The 18866-nt window shown below is 37.5% G+C and overlaps 1 protein-coding gene across 4 annotated transcripts in view; it reads right to left on the reverse strand.

Annotated features, from left to right (window-relative positions):
• The window catches only part of arhgef10la (Rho guanine nucleotide exchange factor (GEF) 10-like a), a 183645-nt gene that overhangs the window by 162954 nt on the left and 1825 nt on the right, over window positions 1-18866 (reverse strand). For 3 of the 4 annotated variants that reach the window (XR_014532458.1, XM_083535258.1, XM_083535256.1), the window contains exons 2-4: window positions 12392-12589; window positions 11565-11592; window positions 5498-5577 (exon numbers count right to left, since the gene is read on the reverse strand). Coding sequence is in view for 3 of the 4 variants with exons in the window: in XM_083535258.1 (XP_083391384.1) it covers window positions 5498-5577; window positions 11565-11592; window positions 12392-12584 (301 nt within the window). In the remaining variant the exon portion in view is untranslated. The remainder of the gene's footprint in view (window positions 1-5497; window positions 5578-11564; window positions 11593-12391; window positions 12590-18866) is intronic. The other variant, XM_083535257.1, reaches the window with a different exon arrangement.

Below are 18866 nucleotides of genomic sequence, written 5' to 3' on the forward strand. Positions count from 1 at the left end.
CAGTGAATTTTTTAAGGATTAGCATTTCTGGAGCAGACAGGGTTAGGGGCCTTACTCAAGGGCCCAACAGTGGCAGATGGAACCCCCCAACTTTCTAAATAATAGCCCAGCGCCTTAACCATTGAACCATTTAAAATTGTACAATAGAAAATGTCAGTAAACTAAACAAAAAAATATGCCAAAATATCTAAAGGATATAAATTTAAAGTTCTATGAAATGCAACTACTGCAACTTGACATTTGAACTCTGCAACTGATCCAAAATGAAGCATCACGACTTGTTTTCAACCTTCCTAGATTCTCCCACCCCACCCCATCCCACCCCACTGCTACACTTCCTTCTTCTGCTTTCATCAGATTTATAACACTGACCAGCACCTGTCTATCTCACAGCTCTTATCTCAACTCACACTGCACCATGCTTCCTTCATCTTCTAGCACACCATCCACCAGGGAACAGAAAAGACATGCAAGACTATTCTCTTTTCTGGCACACAGGTGGTAGACAGTCCATTTCATGTCCAAACAGCCGAGTCTCCAGCAGTCTTCAGAAGATGTTTAACACCTCTTCCAGCAGTACCTTAATTATCACTGCTCCTTAAATGGCTTATCTAACTATTTTCATTCCCATCAGAGTTTTAGACTGATGGAATTCAGTCTTAGCCAATGTCCTGAAGAACCAGCATCAGAGTGTATTTATTGAGATGGACTTCACAGCACCTTGAAAGTCGCTCTGGATAAGAGCATCTGCCAAAGACTTTATAATGTAATGTACAAAGAAAATTTATATATATATATATATATATATATATATATATATATATATATATATATATATATATATATACATATATATATATATATATATATATATATATATACATATATATATATATATATATATATATATATATATATATATATATATATATATATATATATATATATACGCATTATTAACACGTTAACGCAAATTTATTTTACCTGCACAAATTTTATTAACGTTTTAAAATTTTTTGTAAGAATATTAATAAATAAATATAAATTTACATTTACATTTGTGGCATTTAGCAGACGCCCTTGCTCAGAGCGAGGAACAAAAGTGCTTTGAGTCTCTATGAAGGGGAAATTTAACTTCAACGCAACACACATTAATTCCCGCCATCCGATCTTTACTCAAGTATAAAAAAATAATAGTCTCCACTAAAAAAAAATAAAAATTAATTACTAAACATTTAATTTACTTATGCGTCAAGTCTCAAAAGCGGCCATGCACACATCCGCCAAATAAAACCGTCCGTGTGGAAACATAGCGAATGTTCGGTTTGGTGTCCTGATTTGAGATGAGAAATCCGAATACAAATTTAAATCCTTCTGAATCACTCCGAGTCTCACGATTCCCTTGAGTCATTTGAGTCACTGAAAATTCTGACTGCTTTTTCAATGAAATTCCACTAGAGGGCACTCACTGAATCTTTAGAAGTTCCCAAATCCGTAGACACATGAATCCCACTCGCATGTCTCTTGGACCTGGTTGTTTCACTACTCGCTACGAGTCCGACAGATCCGCTGGTTCATAGGCAAAGGATCTGTCAAGTCAAGTCAAGTCAAGTTTATTTGTATAGCGCTTTTCACAACAGACATTGTCTCAAAGCAGCTTTACAGAAAACAACAGTGAAGGTGAATGGTGTGTGTTTGTCCCTGATGAGCAAGCCGTGGCGACAGTGGCAAGGAAAAACTCCCTTAGATGATATGAGGAAGAAACCTTGAGAGGAACCAGACTCAAAGGGGAACCCATCCTCATATGGGTGACATCAAAAGTTTGGTCATAAATCTTTCAACAATACAGAACAATTTGTGATCATCATAGATCCAGCATCAGCTTCTCCATGCCAGGGCCTTTAAACACTCGGCATCTACTTCTCCATGATCATCCATAGGTCCATAATCTGATCTGTGATTTTGAGTCTGTTGTGTTTATATTATATATGTTGTTAGTAGCGAGACTCAAGTGATCCAAGTAAATGAAGAGAATGATTCATGAATCCCGAGTCATATAAAGAATCGGGTTATTTAACCAGGATGAATCCGGATTCGCTAATCTCTTTTGGTTGATGATTTACATAATTTAAAACCATAATTACTTCAAAACATTTACAAGAATATTTTGTCTTCATGCTCTATGTTGAGATGGTTACACTAATAATAAACATACATTTGCATAAAGCATCAATATTTGTTCATGGCCATGTTGATTGGAGTTTAAAAAAAACGTAAAAAGTATTCATTTAAGGTACATTTAGAGCAGATACAAATGTGTGATTTAGCTGCGATTAAAATAATTATTATATAAATATTCTTGTGGGTACGTGGACACGATAGGCCAAAAAAACTTATAGGGAATAGTTTTTAGGTTCAAATCATGAAATTTATTGATACAAATATAATTAGCAATTATAAAATGAGGTCAAAGGTTAATACAGTACAGTACTGTTTACATAAAATTATTTGGGTGGCGTCTGTTTATCGCGGGTGATTGTGGAACATAACCACCGCGATAAAAAGGGATTACTGTGTATATATATATACAGTAATCCAGTAGATGTATCAAAGGGAAACTGATGTATGTGAGAAAAAGGACCTTAAGTGTGCGGTTCCTCCGGGCCATGTTTCTTCAGCTTGCCGGACTAGCCGTTAGCTTCATTCCCACCATGTCTTACCCAGTTTAGCTTACTCAGGGTCTATTGATTCTCTCTTAAAACCTGATTTGTCCAAAATCCTTTCTTCTCTGCATCACACCTCCAGAGGTCCTGTTTCCAGTTAATCTCAGGAAAAGGTTGCGCTCGGAGTATTGGAAAATGGATTAGCCAGCAAGGTTAACTAAGCTCTTGTCAGAATCAGCGAGGAAAAAGAGGGAAATGGGCGGTTGGTGTGTAGCCTGAGGTAGAGCTTAGCTTTGTAGAATGTGTTCATGACTGAGAGAGTAGAAGACGTTCAAAGTTCCTTAACCACAATTAGGCTGACTATCAGTGATTATCGGCTCAGCAGTGGCCTACGCCTGTCCCACACATACTGACTAACTGCCAGAGTGACTCATTTGCATTTCTGTTCATGCTTAAACCACTTACGAATGAATTATACACTGACTGCATGTAAGTCCCAGAATTTAAGATGTGATTTTTCTGTTCATGTCTATTGAAGCTGATCAAAAATTATTTAAAAATTGTTCATTCATCTTCAGCCAAAGTCCTGAGTACTAGCATAATCTCTGACCCTAATTTGTTTGGTTTATCACTTTTTAAAGTATGTAAGCTCACAACTGCAAAGTCTTGCCAATCTCCTAGTTGTGTTTTGAGCTTTGCTTGTCCCTATTGCCTAGAACATGGTTAAACTCTGGTCACTTGTTTTGGTTGCTTAGGTTTTTCATGGCTGAATAGTGTTTTCAGCATTCTTTGGATATAGAGCTTTGAAATGTAAAACAATGCCTTTCTCCACATTCCTGCTAAAAATATATATTTGTAATAGTTTTATTATAATAGGAATTGTATTTAATGGGCTCTGTACTGATGTAACCCTGTGGGCCTCTGCTGGCAATTTGTTGCCTTCTATTTATGGAATGTTATATCTAGTGGATGTCACTAAGGACCAGGGCAGTTTGCAAATCACATGGCATCTTAAGGACACCAATAGGAACCATCATTGAGCATGCAGATCTTACAATGGTTTTAAAGAAAAGCATTTGATTATGGTTTCAATGCATAACAGCGTATTGTTTGTAATGGTATTGTAGTGGAAACCATTAGAAATGCTGTCACGGATTCTATTCTGTTTTTTCGCATCGATGGATCCTAACCAACTTCATAAGTCTTGTTCATTATTATTATTATTATTATTATTATTATTATTATTATTATTATTTTATTTCATTTTGAACCCTTAAATTATCAACCTACACTCGAGCTTCAAGAATCTGCAATCCACAGCTAAATGAATTCTAAATAAAAGGTCCGTCCACAACATTTAATAAATAAGAAACAGTCAGTGTGCGTTTTTAACTCAGGCTCCGACCCCTACGGACAGCAACTGACTTGTAGCCTGGAGCGATTTCGAAATTTGCCGAGGGCAACGAGCAAAGATTCACAAGCCATCGAATGCAATGTTGTCACATACACACATTGCACATGGCCTGAGGGAGCTAACGGAGCAGCAGATACTTTCTTCTTTAACTTCACAAAAGATCACCTGAGAAAAAGAGAGAGGAAGTGCAACGATAGTCACAGGGAATTGACCGTTCAATCAAAGGGTCAATCTTGTCTATAAAAATACCTGGAAGTGAAAAAACATCTACAGTATATATATATATATATATATATATATATATATATATATATATATATATATATATATATATATATATATATATATATATATATATATATGGAGGGGTTTATTTATATAGCAGGGATTTTTTTATTACTTATATATCATACACTACCATGAAATGTTCTGTAAACCATGTAATGTCCAAATTCACACCTACAAACATAACAAAATGTGGGAACAATCAATCGTGTTGTATAACACTGTAAAATCTCTACCCACTTTTTGTCGTTTATTTATGTTTCACAAATTACGTTCATTCACTTTGCTGGGAAACTTTTGTATATTCCAATCATGTGCAGATTCAGCGTACATACCTGTCACTACGCAACAAATAATGGCATGCTGGTTCATTTGCATTGAGGGAAAAAAAGCGAGGAGAACATAATTAATGTGGTGACACTTGCCTGGGGAAACTAATCCCAAAAGGAAAGTCTCCCCAAGAAACCAAGAAGCACAAATCGTCAGGTGGCCAAGCTGGGCATGATTGGCTCATTTGTGCCATTCAAATCTGGTTTATTTCTGCCTGGTTTATCTGGTTTATAATCTTATACTCCAGTACTCATGTTAGTTCTCTCTCTCCAGTGGTCTGTATTGTTGAAAGATTTATGTTCAAACTCTTGATGTCACCCATATGAGGATGGGTTCCACTTTGAGTCTGGTTCCTCTCAAGGTTTCTTCCTCATATCATCTAAGGGAGTTTTTCCTTGCCACTGTCGCCACGGCTGCTCATCAGGGACAAACCAAACCATTCACCTTCACTGTTGTTTTCTGTAAAGCTGCTTTGAGACAATGTCTGTTGTGAAAAGCGCTATACAAATAAACTTGACTTGACTTGACTTTTGAAGGGTGGGGGGGTGGGGGGGGTTTCAGTATTACTATTGAAACCTGCAATTTGCCTCACAAGCTGCTCTTTTAGAAAATGAATCAATATCTTTAGACCGAACAGATACGACAGCACTGTGGTTTAAGACAAGATGAATGAATTTCATTGCTTTAAGTATGGAGCTTCGTGTGCATTTTGATGTGCTGCACTAAATTCAACAAGCAAGAAAGAAACAAAAAAGCAGGGCAAATGAATTTTTCAAGCCAGAAAGACAAATACAGAGACTCCTACCTCCAGGAGACGCTAACGCGCTGACTGTGGCCTCTTCGGTCTTTACCTGTTTTGCAGCCAGAGCTGGATTCTCTGCATCCCTGAAACATTTCAGAACCAAAAAGAAGCATTTTTGTTAAATCATGAAAAATTATCAAAAAAAAGCTGCTCAGGGTGACACTGAGAGAATTCAGAGCAGCTGCACCATTGTCTGGTTTGGGAATTGCACTGTTAGGGAATTTAGCTAGTTGGGTTATGATTACTAGCTTTAGTAGCATGTAAATCAATATTTCTAACCACATATTAGTTTAAGTTAATGTCTAGACTACAATACAAAAAAAATCCACTTTCAAGGACTTGTTTATTTTGCATCAACTGTTTTTTCAGATTTTAATTAAATGAATTATACTTCTAGTATAATAATAGTATACTAATTAGCTCAGCGATTAACATGTTTGGGCTTCTGATCAGAAGGTCATGAATTCAAATCTCACCACCACTAGGCTTTCACTGCTGGGCCCTTGAGCAAGGCCCTTAACACTTAACTGCTTGAATTAGATAACTCTGAATACGTTATAATGCTGTAAACGTAAAAGAACACACACACAGAACTATCACCTTAAAGCAGTTTTACAGTACATGGGCAACGTCGCTAAATATTTTTTACTGGGACCACTTGCGCCCTCTATTGGACACCAAAGAAATTAATATTTTAATTATTTTTGAATACACTGTGTTTCATGAAGCTTCATCATGACCATCATCACTACAAAATACTAAGGGCCAAGTAAAATCTAGAGAATATAAACTAGGGAAAAAGCTTGGTAATGCAATTGTGAAACAAAAGTACACAGAATTAAGGAGGATTGCAAGACTTCACAATGAACAAGTAAAAAAATCTGTTTAAATACTGATTTATTTATATTAGATTGTTTATTTTACTTTGTTTTAAGTGTGAGGTACATAGAAAATAAAAGACCACGACTTAAACTCATCTATTTAAAAACATTTTTATTAGTTTTACTTTTAAGAAGTGGAGCTGTTGCTTGCTTTTTGTGTAAGATCGCACTAAACCGCTGCAGATGGCGACCTCTGCTGGCAGGAATAGGAAGTGTACAGCGTTCACGTTATATGCGGCTTGGCACTTAAACTACTTCTATAAATGTCAAATACATATCTAAAGCATATTATCGCTTGTACATGATTTTGTTTGTTAAATGTCAACTTTTTTTAAATGTCAATGTTTTTTGTTTTTTTATATTTGCACAGTGAATGATGGAAAGAAAGTTCTGTGGACAGATGAGTCCAACTTTGACATTTCTGGTTCTACAGAAGAACTTATATAAGAAAGAGAACAGGAAAAAATGTTAGGAGACTGTCTCACTCCTACAGACAAACATGAAGGTTCATATTGGTTTGGGGTTGTTTTGGAGCAGGAAAGGTTGGAGATTTATTCCAGGTGAAAAAACCCAGCATGGTGACCATTCCATACTTCAACACCATGCAAATCCGTCTGGACCACGAAGCATAAGTCCGAGGGCTGTAAGTGTTAACAGTGGTCTAGAGTGTTATCTATCATGGAACAGCCTGCCCAGTCTTCTTCTTCTTCTTTCGGCTTATCCCATTAGGGGTTGCCAGCATCCACAGCATTCTCTTACCGATATACTCCATGTCCCTCCTCTGCACATGTCCAAACCATCTCAATCTCACCCTCCTCACCTTGTCTCCAAAACATCCTACATGCGCTGTCCCTCTAATAAACTCGTTTCTAATCCTGTCCATCGTCGTCACTCCTAACGAAAACCTCAACATCTTCAGCTCTGCTACCTCCAGCTCCACCTCCTGTCTTTTACTCAATGCCACTGTCTCTAAACCATACAACATCTCAGGTCTCACCACAGTCCTATAAACTTTCCCTTTCACTCTCACAGATACTCTTCCATCACAAATCACTCCTGCTATCACTCTTCTCCACCCACTCCACCCTGCCTGCACTCTTTTCTTTACTTCTCTAACACACTCTCCATTACTTTGCACTGTTGACTCCAGGTACCTGAACTCCTCCACCTTCTCCACCTCTTCTCCCTGCAACCGCACCACTCCACTGTTCCCCTCTCATTCACACACGTACTCTGTCTTTCTCCTACTGACTTTCATTCCCCTTCTCTCCAGCGGGTACCTCCACCTGATCAACTTAATTCCCCTGTAGTTACTGCAGGTCTGCACATCTCCCTTATTCTTAAAGATCGGTACCAGCACACTGCTTCTCTATTCCTCAGGCATCTTCTCACCTTCTAAAATCCTGTTAAACAATCTTGTTCAAAACTCCACTGCCATCTCTCCTAAACATCTCCATGCTTCTTCTGTCATCTGGTCCAACCGACTTTCCACTCTTCATCCTTTTAATCGCTGCTCTCACTTCCTTCTTACTAATCCTATCCACTTCCTGCTTCACCATCTCCACATCATCCAACCTTCTCTCTCTCTCATTTTCCTCATTCATCAGCTGCTCAAAATACTCCCTCCATCTTCTCAACACACTCTCCTCACTAGTCTACACATTTCCATCTCCATCCTTTATTGCTCTAACTTTCAGCACATCCTTCCAACTCATTCCCTCTGCCTGGCCAATCGGTACAAATCCTTTTCTCCTTCCTTAGTGTCCAACCTCTCATACAGCTCCTCATATGCCTTTTCCTTGGCTTTCACCACATTCCTCTACCTCTTTCATTCCTAGGTATACCTGCAATACCACTTCATCTAACTCACTCCAGAATATTTCCTTTTTCTCCATCTCACAACCCACTTGTACCAACATTTAAAGTACCAACCCAAACCTCCACTCTCCTACACTTCTCCTTTTCCTGCTGTCTCTGTTGACGTCTTTCTCCTCTCCTTCTCCTCCTTTGGCCAACAGTAGCCCAATTTCCACCAGTACCCTGTTTGGTTTGGTCAAAATACATTTTCACAGCATTAAATTTCTGAGTTTGTTGCAAACTTTTGGCAGCCGCTGTATATTTATGTGTTTTATTGTTGAATGAAAATGTTTTTGGTCTTTTTTTTTTTCATCTTATGTAAGTATCATAAAAGTATTATAAAAAGAATCGAATGTGCTCGATGGGTCGAATCATGGACTGCTTAAAGGCTAATAGGTGTTTGCATGGTTTACACAATAATGAGAACTGATCATGTTGGAGTCCACAGTGCTCTCAGTGAGCATGCATTTTTACCCCATAAAAAAAGATTTTCAGTTCATTCACAAACATCCTGACATTCATCTCCTCCCGGGTCTGTCCACAGCCAGTCACAGGAACACATTGTGAAATCTGCTATTTTTTTTATTTATTAAAAAATGGCAAATTTTATGTCGCTGGATAAAAGCAACTAGAATAAAGGCAAGCAGGTGGGGATTTTACACCGAATATGAATCGCTGCACAGAATACAAAAGCATCACAAAAGCGGTGTGTAACAGCTAATCCCAAAAGTCTCCAATTTGCCACAGAGGGAAGAACAGGTGTTGTTCTATGGAATGCTAATAAGAACGCTGTGTGCACTCGGGGGCCTTCCTCTTTCTTTCTCTTCCTCTTTACACACAGAAGCATATACACACAGTAACAGAGACAGAGCTGCTGACGAATATGCTTTTGTCTCCTGTTAACCCAACCACCGAACATGATCTCAGGAGTGGCAGAACATTGCATGTCTAAGGTTTGCCTGCATCTCCTCCGCCTTTCGCTTGTCAGCATTTCGCAAAAACACGCTTCAAGTTACCCTGCCATATTGTGCTGAGTTCTGATTCTGTTGTTTCCTTCAATTCCAAAGCAATACAGGCCAGTGAAAACGTATCACTTGGAGTCATGTGGCCTGGGCTGGAGGTGTGGAATCTACCCTGAAACACAGCCACTATGTTTATACAGAAATATGGTGATGCTCTGGTGTAGTGAGGTTCATTTGTGTGTGCCATGCTGAAAACTTTGTTTTTGCTAGTGCGGTTACAGTGTAATTTGCTCCTCCAAAGGAGTTTCTTTTTCTCTCGTACCAATAATGGATCAGAATTTAAAAGTCCAGGATGCAATGGAGCTATGGTATATGCACAAAAGTTTGCAGACACCTGACCATAAGATACATATGTGCTTTTTGAACATCCCATTCCACATTTATTCCCAATTTGCTCTTATAATAACCTGCACTCTTCTGGGAAGATGTTCCACTACTTTTTTTGTGGAGGTTTGTGCCTATTCAGATACAAATTCTTGATGTCACCCAAATGAGGATGGGTTCCCCTTTTGAGTCTGGTTCCTCTCAAGGTTTCTTCCTCATAACATCTAAGGGAGTTTTTTCTTGCCACAGTCACAACAGCTGCTCATCAGGGATAAATACACACCAGTCACCTTAACCGTTGATTTCTGTAAAGCTGCTTTGAGACAATGTCTGTTGTGAAAAGCGCTATACAAATAAACTTGACTTGACTTGACTTGATAAGAACAGTAAAGTCAGGATCTGATGTAGGTGAGGTGAGGAGGCCTGGGCTGCAGTCAGGGTTCACATTCATCCCGAAGTTGTTCAAAAGGTTCGAGTTTAGACCTTTATAGCAGGCCTTTAATGTCTCATGTAAAAAATATGTTCACGGAGCTGGCTTTGTGCACGGGGGCATTGTCATGCTGGAACAGGTTTGGGTCTCGTACTTCAAGTGAAGGGAAAAGTCAATACTACTGCTTCCAAAGACACCCTATACAAACAGATTGGAAAAAGAAATACATATGGCTGGAAAACTCAGGTGTCCCAATACTTTTGTCAATATAGTGTATGAATTATTTTATCAAGTCTGGTTCAAGTTTATTCAAAACACTGTTGAGTAATGTGACCACAGTATATCTTTAGCTGCTGGTGAGCAGGGCTATAGGGGGGGACAAAGGATAGAAAGAAATACTTGATGTCATGATATCTGCTTTATATGAGCTACTAAAGTGTGACATCACAAATAAATTCAATGCTGAGCATACGAAAAACAGGCCGAGTTTACATTGTTTGGCTTGGGGTTAAAAAAAAGAAAATGTGACAAATTATCCTTGTCATCATTGTCAATCCGTCATCATTTAATCACTGTTTACATATAAGATATAATAAAATGCTGTAATTAATATAGTTTTTAACAATATACAATAAAATCCCAAGCAATTCCCCCATGAATACCAGGATAGGGCAATTTTATACGCATTATTGGACATTTCTGCACTGTATACACCCTCTCTATTTTTGTGCTTTGTATAACAGAGGCAGACCAGGGCTCGACCTCCTGACAGCACTGCGCTCGCAGAAAATGCTGACTCCCACATCATTCTGTGGAAAATGCTATTGATAGCTCTAGGCTGTGGTACTGTATTGACTTCTCGATTGTGGAAACATGTACTCAGCAAAAAACAGCCGGGCAGACGGAAATGAAGAGGAGCTCGTTTTAGTCATGGATCCCAGGACAGGACAAGAAAGGAGAGAAAAACCCACAGGAACCACAGCACCAGTTTAACACTGTGTCCTTTTCATTAAAAAGAAATCCGGACCTGCGAAATGTTCGGAAACTGAAGAGCACTGAACACTTCATTGTAGAGTACAATGTGTGTGTGTGTGTGTGTGTGTGTGTGTGTGTGTGTGTGTGTGTATATATATATATATATATATATATATATATATATATATATATATATATATATATATATATATATATATATATATATATATATATATATAAACCTATATATGAATTGGTAATCAATTCCATGGTATAATTGGCTAATCATACACCTGACTCTGATCTTAAATCTTTTATATTTTATGTTTTAATTTGTGAAAATTTAGATCAATATTCAGGCTCAGTTGACAAGACCATTTACGTTGGAGGAAAGGCTTTATAGTGATTAATGATTAATTAGCCAGTTGAAGGTAATCGACATAATCAATATAATAGATATCATATACGATTAAAAAAACATGGCCATGGAAGCATTCATTGCTCAAGTGTGAGTTTGAAATGACCAGATAGTAAACTAGATAACGGTTTAAATGAAATGGAGACATAATCAGAGTACTTACTGTTTTTGGCTTCCAAAGGATGGCATATCTGGGAGAAGACAGATTGGTAAAATATGTAAGATAACATATTTATAACACAAACTCTATTTTCAAAACATGCTTTTGCTCTTAGAGTTTAGAGCAGTATTAATCAAGGTAGATCTGAGGTCTGACTTTGCATAAAAAACACTAAAGAGAGTTTTGTTTTTTATTCCTCCCATGCAATGAGGTGCATTGTGTGGCAAGGGCCTAATGGCTTAATTTCTATTGACTTAGCAGTTTTGTTCCCACAACTAAGCACCCATGGGTGTTAAGGGTAATGCTCAAGGGCCCAAGAGAGGCAGTCTGGTATGGTTGGGACTTAAACCCACATCCTCCTAATTCGAAGTCCAATGCCTTTGAGAATCTTATCTACACTATAAGGATATAAGATTCAAATGTGCTTTTTGAACATCCTATTCTTATTTAGTCCTGATTTGCTCTTATTATAAAAATCTACCTTCTAGATTTTGAGGTGGGCTTGTTTAGATTTGTGCTTAGGTGAGATGAGGAGGCCTGGGGTGCAGTAATTGCATGTTAGTGTTGATGTCAGAGATGCATTGAAAATCAGACCCAGTTCAGTAGTATAAATGTTTTACATATAGTAGTATTTAGTAGTGTATTTTATATATAGTAGTATGAGTATATTTCATATTTATATAATGTATAATTTGATGTTTATTCAGCTGATTCTGAAAAATTATCTTTGTCATACATATCGTCTGTGACCACCAGGGGGCACTTCAAAAACTATTTCATTAATTCTCTTATTTTCACAATTCCATTATATTATTTTCCTTCACCTTTACCTGGGTCACTTCTTGTCTTTCCTGCATCCTCCTGAAACTCACTGTCTTTCCCCGAAGAAGCCGTTTCAGTGAATTCAAGAATGGTGCCTTCTTTCTGTGGTGTGTCTCCACCTTTCGGGGTGTTTCCCTGACCCTCATTCTCTTCTTCCTCATCCACCTTAACGTCCCTCGGCTGCCGAAGAGGTATGCTCATAGGTCCTGGAAATAGAAAAAGAAAGGGAAGGAGAAAAAGTGTTCAGACACTTGTTTCTTTTATGTAATAAAATATAGATACTTTGCACACACACACATACGAGGTGGTATCAAACCACTATAAATCCAGTCGCTTTCACCAAATGTTGAAATGCCTTAAAATACTTGCTTTAAAACCTGTCAGTAAAACTCACTACTGACAGTCTGGCCCCTGGGAATTAATTTTAATTGCACAATTGCACAAATGTCAAGAGTTGTTGAGCGTGCACTTGGTCAAGCTGTGGACATGCCTCGCCTTTGTCAATCATGGACATAATGGGCTCTTCCGTTGTGAAGACTGTTGTACCACCAAATTTTCGGCACCGGTAATGATCCTCGACATGCAGGACAGGTCATCCACGGCTCTTGCCAGTTTTTGACGCGCTGTTCTTTCTGCTCCTGGGTCAGCAACCTGGGGACGAACTTGGCAGCAACACGGCACATGTTCAAATCACACGTGAAGATCTCTGGACTGTTCCGTATGAACACCGACAACAGCAGCAGTGTTGTGGATTGTTTTCCGATGATCGTCATGCACAAGTTGCCGAATGGTTTCGACATTTTCAGCGGTTAAGCTTGTTGAAGGTCTTCCTGATCTCTCGTCGTCTACCAGTGATGTTCTTCGGATCTTGAAGCACGCATGACACTCAAAACACCTTCAAAGATTGGTTGCAGCATCGCCGTAAACTTGGCGAATCATGTCAAACGTCTCTGTGGCAGATTCGCCCAGTTTCACGCAAAAGTTCACGTTTGCTCTTACTATCTTTTCATTATGAAATAGTAGATGTGGTAATGCACATGGTTGGAATAGCACCAGTTGCACAGCTCTTGATGTTTATAGGATGATGTCTTTTGGCACACTGACTTATGAAGGTTGGTGCTCCCTGTGACTGTGCGTGTAGTCTAGTGCTGCCATCTGTTGGCGTGCTACAAAACTAGTCCTGGAATTTTTTGGTACCACCTTAAACACCCCTTTACAATGTGAATAACAACATGGACATCTACCAAATGTACCTCTGTAGGACTTTGTACATGTATTTTACAGATTTATATTGAACACTAAACAATTTTTGTATATAAATATGTAGATTTTCTTTTCCCGCTTTCTCGGACGTGGAAGGTTTTACTCAGCATTCTCCTTTTAAACAAACTCAGTAGGTTTACATTTACATATTTTTCATTTTAACCTTGCACATTGTTTTCTACATTCCTTTGTCATAGCCTGTAGTTTAGTAGGTGTAGAAGATGTCTTTTGTAATTACTACAATGTGCACACACACATACATCCACGAACACGCAAACTATGCACACGCACTCTTGTGGAAACTCAAGCAACGTGTTTGTTTCGCAGTCAAGCTCTTGGTCAGCTTTATTTGTTTTGGTGTTAGAAAAGGTGATGTAAAAAACTACTTTCCAACTGACTGATATTTTCTCTATACATAGTTTTTCTCATCTTTCTCCCGCTTATCCATAATTCGGGTCGCGGGGGCAGCAGTCTAAGCAGATTTCCCAGACACTTCTCCGTGTCCAGAGATCGGGCAGTCAAGGCCCCCGCCTTCGACTGCTGCCCAATCCTCTCAGCACCGGTCCCTTACGGTCCCTCCTGCAGGTGGTGAGCCCATCGGTAGAAGAATGCTGAGGATGGAGCCGGCAGGCAGGAGGAAAAAAAGGAAGGCCAAGGAGAAAGATATGGCTTGCATGGGTTGGAGTGGAAGATCTCGTGCTAAATGAGCACAAACCTCCTCAAAATCTAGTGGAACACCTTTCCAGAAGAGTGGAGTTTCTTAGGTAATGGAGACTAAATATGGAATGGGATATTTAAAAAGAACTTTCTTATCTTATGTTCAGTTTCCACAACCTTTTGTATATAGGGTAGAAATATTTACAGTTCTTTACATTATATATATATATATATATATATATATATATATATATATATATATATATATATATATATATATATATATATATATATGGGTTTTATATATTATTTTTTAGCTTGTTTCACTTGTGTGGTTTTGGCTTACATAATGTTTTATTTGTGTTTTTTATATATAAGTATTAAAATATATATTATTTTTAATATATTTAACACTGAACATTTTGCTCTTAAAGAAACATAAAATAAAAATAAAAATAAAAATTGGTGGTCAAAGAGAATAAATAAATAGAATAAATAATAACAACAAAATAATACAGAATAATAATAATTGATTCATGTATTAGTTAATTGATTAATAAAAACAAAATATGAATTAGTTTTTTTGTCAAATGATTTATTTCTTTAATTATCCATTTATTTATTTATTCAGCTTGTTTTTTTTTTTGTCTTATTTAGGTTTTTTGTTTGCCAGTTTTTCTTGTTCTTTTTGCTTGTTTATTTGTTCATATATTTCTTAAAAAGAATACAAGGAAACCCTCTCTGGTTGGTTCTGCGTTCCATCCCATGATGCACTGTTCGTTCGCTATACACAGATTCACTACCGTGTTTATTTGAATCTGTTTATTCCAAACCTCACTGAACTTCAGCGTTCACTCGGATCAGCCCACTGCATGCACAACACGGTACAATGGCACAATTGTGCCATAAAACACTGGATCTGACTTACAAAAGCATCTTTTCAGCTTTCGTCAGTAAAAACGCTTGACTGTTGATTAGCTCACAGGTCAGAAGGTCAGCGTCGTGCAGTGGGTGATGTGCTGCTATCAAGACGTGGATAGAATTAAGTGGATCGAATTCTTTCTTTGTTTTTTTAATAGAAAATGTGTCTCCATACATAAAAGTTTATTCAGAATTAATCAGAAATTGTGTCTCTTAGGGGAAAAAGAAGTCAAGCCTGTAAAACATACAGAATATTACCATGAGGTTTTTGCACAGTGGTTTTGTGAGGCGGTGGACGCTTTACTGAATGTGTTATGCTACAGAGTTATAGCTTTGTGAAAGCTGGGATTCTCTCTCAGGGCGCTGCTTGGAGTTTATGCTAATCATAAAGAGTCGCATTCCATTTGAAATGCAACAATGAACATGCTGCTGATGGGAAAAGGGAAGTGATGGCACAGTGGTTAAAACATTGTATTTTTGTTCACAATGTCATGAGTTTAAATCCCAGCACTGAAACTGGTGGGCCCTTGAGAAAGGCCCTTAACATTAAACTGCTTGGTCGTACAAAAACGATTGCTTTAAGTAAGGGAATCTGTCAGATGGCAAAAATTTGAGCACAAATCACCACAAACACAAAATTTAGTGGAAATCATCCCAGAAGAATGGTGGTTATAATAACAGAAAATAGGAAGAAATAATGAATAAAATGTTCATAGATCAGATATGAATTAGCCACTTCACTACTGATTCAATCGTTTTTTTTTTTGCATGCATTCAAAAACCAATTTAAGGAATTGACAGTACATAACTCTATTGTTTTTGAGTGTATGTTTCATTAGAAATGTGTGGTGGTGCCTTTTTTGTGTATCAAATATGTAAAAGTATGGAAGTTTATAAAGTTTTTTGGATCTTGGCAGTTAATTGGAATTGGAATGTTAACTGTTATGTAACACTCACAAAGAATGTGGGATGTAGGAGTTTATGGACTGTTACCTCTCCCACACTACACACTCACACACCCAAAAAAAAAAAAAAGTCAATATAGTAAAAAGGAGGCTAGGACACCAGTCAAGCTAATTAATCTGAGTCAGCAAGCGATAATGTGTGGGTTACGCATATCAGTCGCAATATAGAAGTAATTACACTGCTATTAATGATGCTATTAATGATTTCTTAATGATGTCCACACATTTCTGCACTGTTATAGCCTTTATATTTATTCACTGTACATATGCTAACATATATATCACAGGCTGTAAATATGGTACATATTTATCTGCACTATCTGCAAGATTGCTACATTTTGCACTTCTGGTAGATGCCAAACTTAATTTCGTTGCTGTGTACCTGAACAATGCAATGACAATAAAGTTCTATCTATCTATCTATCTATCTATCTATCTATCTATCTATCTATCTATCTATCTATCTATCTATCTATCTATCTATCTATCTATCTATCTATCTATCTATCTATCTATCTATCTGTCTATTAGTTTGTTTCCATTTTAACAAAAAACACAATTTTGTGTTGAATAGTTTTCTGTTCATGTTGAATAGTTTTTCACCATATAGACATTTTTTTTTCTCTTAACAAAAAAAGTAAGTTTGGTAAGTAAAGGATTGTATGTAGCAGCTATTTATGTATGTAACATTTACATATAACATGTTTTGTGGTGTTCCACACTATTAAATGTAGCTATGAATGGAAATCAAGTACAATATCGTACCAGCAGACGGGTGGATGAGCACTAGTTTGTAAATAGAGGAGGAAGAAAGTGCACACATATCTCTGCATAGTCTTACTAACAAGCATTCTCAGTTGCCCCCCTCCAAGCCAAATATAACACAGATCAAACCTTCAGAGTGTAACTAGATAAAACTCTTTTTAAAAGAAGCACCTGGAAGAAACACAAAGCACTACACAATCATCTGCTTTTTATAACAATCCAAACAAAAGGGTTGCCTTCGCAAACATGTTGAAAAAGAAGCTATTGATCTCGTCCTCTTGAGTTCTCTTGACTATTATTTTAGCAACAAGCTGAGACACAAAGTGTGTACAGAGTCTGCATGTAAAGGACATGTACAAAGTCCAGGGGTGGAAATGTGTGGAGAATTAATAGCAGGTGATAACACTTTAAATATCTGTTTGTCTGTCGTGTGTATAACCTTCAGGTATGTCTCATGTACCCATGCTGCTGAGTGACAGACATGTCTTAGTGTATAATTCTAGTCAGGAACATGAAGCCTCTTTGTGACAGATGTCTTCAGAAGTCTTTACTCAGTCTGAAAGTCTGCTTATGTCATATTGTTGCAAATGGCGTAATCGCACAAGCCTGACGCAAAGCTGAAAAGCATGAAAAGAGGACAAACACAGCAGTAACCCGAGTCACTGCATATCAGGTGTTAGCTATATTATTAAACGATTATTGACGGTGTGTGTTTGAACAAAGTTCTTCTAATATCAGAAAACAAACATCAACTAATAAACATTCATTAAAGTCTATAGGTTTATACGATGAAGTGGTGGTGGTGGAACTGTGCCTCACACATGCATAGACTGCTAATGACTTGGGAATTTTCACTAGAGGAAAACAAGCAGAACGTTGGGATTGTTGAAGCGTTGATTCGGGGGGACACTGAGAAAACTCGGTGAAAGGGGAAAAGCAGTGGAACGAGCCAAGATCCAGATTAGGGGGTGGCACAGTGCCCTCATGTACACTGACGCATAAACAATGTGAGGCTGTGATGCCGGAGTGTGGGATGCTGAGACACATCCGTAGAATATCAGTACAAGCCAGTTTTACAGTTTCTGCGAAAGTGATCGGTGCTGATGACAATAAAATTGGTGGAATGCATTAAATATATTTTGCTTGCATATATATTTATATTTTGCGTTTGTACTTTTTACAGTTGCCGTTTATAATTTGCTGACTAAAAACATACACAATATTTTAGATATTCATCTCGATTAATAATTGTATCTTTTTTATATCTAGATTTACACAAATACAGAATGCATGTACATTACGCCATATTACACTTACACTAACATTTACTCCCTATGCTATCTATCTATCTATCTATCTATCTATCTATCTATCTATCTATCTATCTATCTATCTATCTATCTATCTATCTATCTATCTATCTCTCTGTCTGTCTGTCTGTCTGTGTCTGTCTGTCTGTCTGTCTGTCTGTCTGTCTGTGTTTGTCTGTCTGTCTGTCTGTCTGTCTGTCTGTCTGTCTGTCTGTGTTTGTCTGTCTGTCTGTCTGTCTTTCTGTCTGTCTGTCTGTCTGTCTGTCTGTCTGTCAACCAGAGGTGGCATTAATTAATATTGCAAAATGGTTAATCCAGTTGTCATCATCTGTCACTTAAAATTTCTATTAAATGTTTATTTTGTAAAAGTGATTTGAATTGATAAATTCTGCAGATGAATCTTGAATGTCACTAACGAAGGCGAGTGAACGGCATCAGATCAACCAATAATCAACTAGTTCTCTAAAACAGGTCAAAGGTGAATCTTGTGAACCTTCAATTGGAGAATTAATACAAACAGACCAAAACAAAGAATTATACATTTTGAAAATGGATGAACTGAGAAACTGACAAACACTTGTACAGTACAGTAAAAGTGTGAT

This window comes from Silurus aristotelis, assembly GCF_946808225.1.
Source record: "Silurus aristotelis genome assembly, chromosome: 29".
Taxonomy (NCBI): domain Eukaryota; kingdom Metazoa; phylum Chordata; class Actinopteri; order Siluriformes; family Siluridae; genus Silurus; species Silurus aristotelis.